Source organism: Malurus melanocephalus, unplaced genomic scaffold, assembly GCF_030028575.1.
Source record: "Malurus melanocephalus ecotype Western Australia unplaced genomic scaffold, MMel_1.1 scaffold_372, whole genome shotgun sequence".
NCBI lineage: Eukaryota > Metazoa > Chordata > Aves > Passeriformes > Maluridae > Malurus > Malurus melanocephalus.
The window spans coordinates 431,592-436,275 of NW_026623604.1; the positions used below are offsets into that span (position 1 = coordinate 431,592).

The 4,684-nt window shown below is 57.8% G+C and overlaps 1 protein-coding gene across 5 annotated transcripts in view; it reads left to right on the forward strand.

The window, feature by feature from the left end:
• The window catches only part of CELF6 (CUGBP Elav-like family member 6), an 18,218-nt gene that overhangs the window by 956 nt on the left and 12,578 nt on the right, over positions 1-4,684 (forward strand). For all 5 annotated transcript variants that reach the window (XM_057378736.1, XM_057378737.1, XM_057378739.1 and 2 more), the window contains exon 2: positions 3,142-3,224. In XM_057378736.1, the coding sequence (XP_057234719.1) occupies positions 3,142-3,224 (83 nt within the window). The remainder of the gene's footprint in view (positions 1-3,141; positions 3,225-4,684) is intronic.

The window sequence follows — 4,684 nt, forward strand, 5'->3', positions numbered from 1 at the left end:
ACCCTGAGGTGGGGGAGACCCTCAGTGAGGGTCTGGTGGGACGCCCTGAGATGGAGTACCCCGAGATAGGGGGACCCCTCGGGTGGGACAGCTCTRAGATGTGGATGCTAAGCATGGGTCACCCATGAGGCGGGACAGCCTGAGGTGTGGAGAGCCCCTCAGGTGAGGGATCCTGTGCCTCAGGTGGGACAGCCTGAGATGGAGCATCCTGACAAAGGGATACCCCTCAGGTGGGATGCCCTGAGCGTGGGTAACCCTCAGTTGTGGTACCCCTGAGGTGGGATAAACTGAGGTGGAGCACCTTGGTATATAGGGGGACCTCAGGGGTGAAGACACCCCTGAAGTGGGACACCCTGAGGCAAAGGCACGCAGGTGTGGGGCACCCCTTATATGGGACAGCCTGAGGTCGGGCATCCCTGAGGTGAAGGCACCCCTGAAATAAGTGATGTCAGATGGGACAAGCTGAGATTTGGTACCTAAGTGTGGGCACCACTGAGATGGGATGCCCTGAGATGGAGGTGCTTCTCGTGTGGGACATCCTGAGATGGAACACCCTGAGACAGGGGTACCTCTGAGGTGGGACATCCCTGAGGTGGAGGCACCCATGAGATGGGATAACCCGAGGTAAATATGGGATGCTTTGAGAGGGAGCACCATGATCTGGAAGTGCCCCTGAGGTGGGACAYGCTGGTATGGTGCACCTGTGAGATGGGGGTACTCATGAGGTGATGTACCCTTGAAGTGGAGGTAACCCTGAGGTGGAGCACCCTCAGCTGAGTTACACCTGAGGTGGAGGTACCCTTGATCCGGAGGGTACCCATAAGTAGGGGACCCCCCCCAAAGGAGGGGAAACCCCTGGGCACAAGGTACCCCTGAGCTGGAGGGAACCTTGAGGTAGAGCACCCTGAGGTGAGAATACCCCAGTATGGGGCATTCTGATATACGACACCCCCAAAGATTTGAGTACCCCTGAGGAAGAGGGGGACACCCATCTGGGGTCAGGATGCTGCTGTCTGGCTTGGGGGCACCCCTGGGATCAGAGCACCCCAGGGCAGGGAGCACCCCGACGGATCTAAGGATGCCTGCCTGGCTTGGGGACACGTGTCTGGCATCAGCGCACCCACATGATGTTTGTGCACCCCTGGAGTTGGAGCACCCCGGGACACGACACCTGGTGTGGATGGGGACACCCCATGTCTACACTGACACGGCCTGCAGAGCACCAGCACCAGGAGCAGTGACGCACCAAGGGGGTGACACAGGTACCACTGAGATCTCTGCAGAACTCCCTACCCACAAACTGGGGTGTGCAGCACCAGAGCAGGGTCAGGGCACCCCAGGTGTCACCCAGACAGGAGCCACACGCTGTCACCGAGCCCCYGTGCCACAGGCAGCACCTGCTTTGCTGGGACTTTCCTGGGAAGCCAGACCTTGGTGCTTGTGGATGCTGCCACGTCGATGCCCTTCGGCCATGGGGCAGCTGCCTGGACTCTGTCACTCTCGGCATCGCGGCCTCCAACATTTCTCCAGGTATCTCTGAAGCTGCTTGTGTGCCTGGATCAATGGGATTTGCACCTTTCCAGACCCCCTCGGCGCTTCCTCCAGCGCGGGCTTCAACGTCTGCGGCCCAGCCGCATGATTTAATTGCGGACASTCCTCTAATTTGAACGGCATCCTCCCTCCCGGCGAGCCTCCGGAGCAGAACCGCTCCTGTGCCAGCCCTCTGAACTTCTCTGGAACACCCAGGCACCGTCCACATTGTCGCCTGCAGGAAAAACAGGGGAAAAAAAGAGAGAAAGAAGAGCGGAGAGCAGGAAGCCAACATGATTACAGATGGTAAACACTGGAAATGGCACCGGGACTGAGACGAGCTGCTGTGCTGATCTCCCCTTCCCACCTGCAGCGGGAGAATATTGATCCAGGGGGATCTCTCCTCGCTCACCATGAGGGTAGATGTCCTCARCATCCCAAGGTGGGCGAGGGACCCCGTCCCACCGCATCCCCCGCCCTGCCGCCATGCTCCCTCTCCTCCCAGGCATGCTGATTGTACTTATTAAGAGTTATTAATACTTAATCAGCTGGCGGATTTAATTGTGCCAATATTAAAAATGCATCAATGTCAATTTTATTCATTAAATATTTACTTTGTTGAAGGGAAACTGTTTTGCTGCTGTTTTAATATCACTTTCTGATGCTTTTGGATGTGACCCCAGCAAATTGGAGGGGACCCCTCAGGGAGGGAGCGGTGCAGTGGTGGCACAGGGACCAGGAATCCTCCAGGAGAGATGGAGGGAGGAGGACCGGACCCTGTCCCCAGGGCTCACTCGTCGCTGCCAGCTCTGTGCGAGCGAGTGGCTCGGCAGCGTGAGTCAGCGTGGGAAAACCTCACCCCAGGCGTATTCCCGATTCCCAAAGCGCCATGATGTCGAAGGAGCCTGAGTGCCTTTGCCACATGAATCTCATCCCAAGGAGGTTGCTCAGGGCTGGGAGAAATGTGGTGGCAAGACAGGGTGCACAGCCTTGACGCCTAGAGATCTGCTGCCTGGAGTACATGGGCTGTGGCTTTCCCCAGGGCTGGGGCTCGAGCACCGTGTGCTGCCTGCTCCTCCCTGGCTCCTTCCTTCATCTACTGCTCCATCTCCCACCCTGTTCTGGGGGTGAGCTCTGACCCTGTGTGCTCCCATCTGTAGGGTGTAGAGTACCAGGATGCTGGATGCTGTATGCCATGGTGCCAGCGTGTCAGGGTGCTAGGTTGCTGGATGCCATGGTGCTGAGGTGATGGATGCCACGGTGCTAGGATGCCAGATCCCAGGTTGTAGACTGCCAGGGTGCCATAATGCTGAATGCCAGGGTGCCAGGGTGCTGGGATGCTGAGGTGCTGAATGCCACCATGACAGGGTGCCAGAGTGCTGAGATGCTGGATGCCGCAGTATCAGGGTTCTGGATGCCAGGGTATCAAGTACCATGGTGCTGGGGTGCTGGATGCCACAGTACCAAGGTGCTGGGTGCTGGGTATCACAGTGCTGGATGCCAGGGTGCTGAGACACCACGGTGCCGTCAGCCATGGCCCTGGCCCCATGCATGCCTGGGGCTCTGTGGCGATGCCAGGCCAGACACTGACCTGTCTCCCTGTCTCCACAGGCTGTGCCTTCCTCACCTACTGCGCCCGTGACTCTGCACTGAAGGCTCAGAGTGCCCTGCATGAGCAGAAGACACTGCCRGGGGTAAGTGACACGAGGGATTTGGGGTGACTTGTAGCAGGGGCTGGTGGCACCTCCCTGAAGCATGGGAGACTTAAGTGACACTGAGGTGGTCGAGTTGAGCTGGAGCAGTGCCTGGTGACACCTTCCCAAGGTATGGGAGCCTTAAGTGACACCAGGGGATCGGGGTGAACTGAGGCGGGGGCTGGTGACACCTCCCCAAGGCGCGGGAGCCGCTTCCAGTGGCCGCAAACCGAGGCATCGATTTTCCAGCCGCCCGCGTGCTGTTGCGCTTTCTGTGGGCTCCGACCTCCCGAGCTTAACAAAGTGAAAATAAATATTTAATTATTCGCCTAAATAAAAATCAATAGGCCCGCGGGTTGGCTGGAGAAAGAGCCGGGGCCCGTGAATATCAATCCCTGCCGCGGGTGCGTGGAGCTGGCAGAGGGGGATGAGGTTTGTGGGGATGTGACTTCCTGAGCCGCACTCTTGCTGGCAGGGCCGTGCGTCAGTAGGCTCGAGAGTTAACAGCCTACCTTGGCAGCCTAATGGTGGCCGGGGTCAGACCCTGCCTGGGGGTGTTCATCGGGCACACACACGTGTGTGTGTATGGCTGCTGCCACGGCCGCTCGCTCAAAGGGGTGTCAGGGTGTGTGTGAGCACRAATGTGCTCGTGGGTGTGCAGGCATGCGCCCCATGGGGTCTCACTGTCTGCCCCTCCATGTGTGTGCACACCCCTGTGCCCATGCAGGTGCTCTCACCTGTGTGTGCTCAACTGTCTGTGCCTGAGCAGCCCTTCTGTGCTTGTGCACACCCACCTATATGCACGTGTGTATGCTTGGGTACACACCTGTGCGTGCGTGGGAACACACCTCTGTCTGTCCACCCCTCTCTGCTTATGCATACAAGCAAGCCCACGTGTGCTTATGTGCAACCTCTCTCCCTGTGTACACCCTTCATATTTGTGCATCACTCCTGTACCTGTGCTCACCCCCGTACCTGTCCATGCACTTTGTACCTGTACTCACACACCAACACCTGTGCCTGAGCACACACTGTACCTGCTCATTCTACCTGTACTCATTCTACCTGTACCTGCACTCAGCCCCGTATCTACACACCCCCTGTACGTGTATTCACACACCTGTACCTGTGCTCACACCCATACCTATGCTCACCCCTGTACCTGCTCACACACTCACACACATCTACCTGTGCTCACACCTGCTCTTACTATGAACCTGCTAAGCTGCTGTACCTGTGCTCACACACCTGTACCTGCTCACATACTGTACCTGTACTCACACTCCTGTAYCTGTGCTCACACCCCTGTACCTTCTGACCCCCTGTATTTGTGCTTACACCCCTGTACCTGTACTCATACCTGTATCTGTACTCATTCACACCTGTACCTGTACTCCCACCCCTGTACCTGCTGACCTCCTGTACCTGTACTCCCACCCCTGTACCTGCTGACCTCCTGT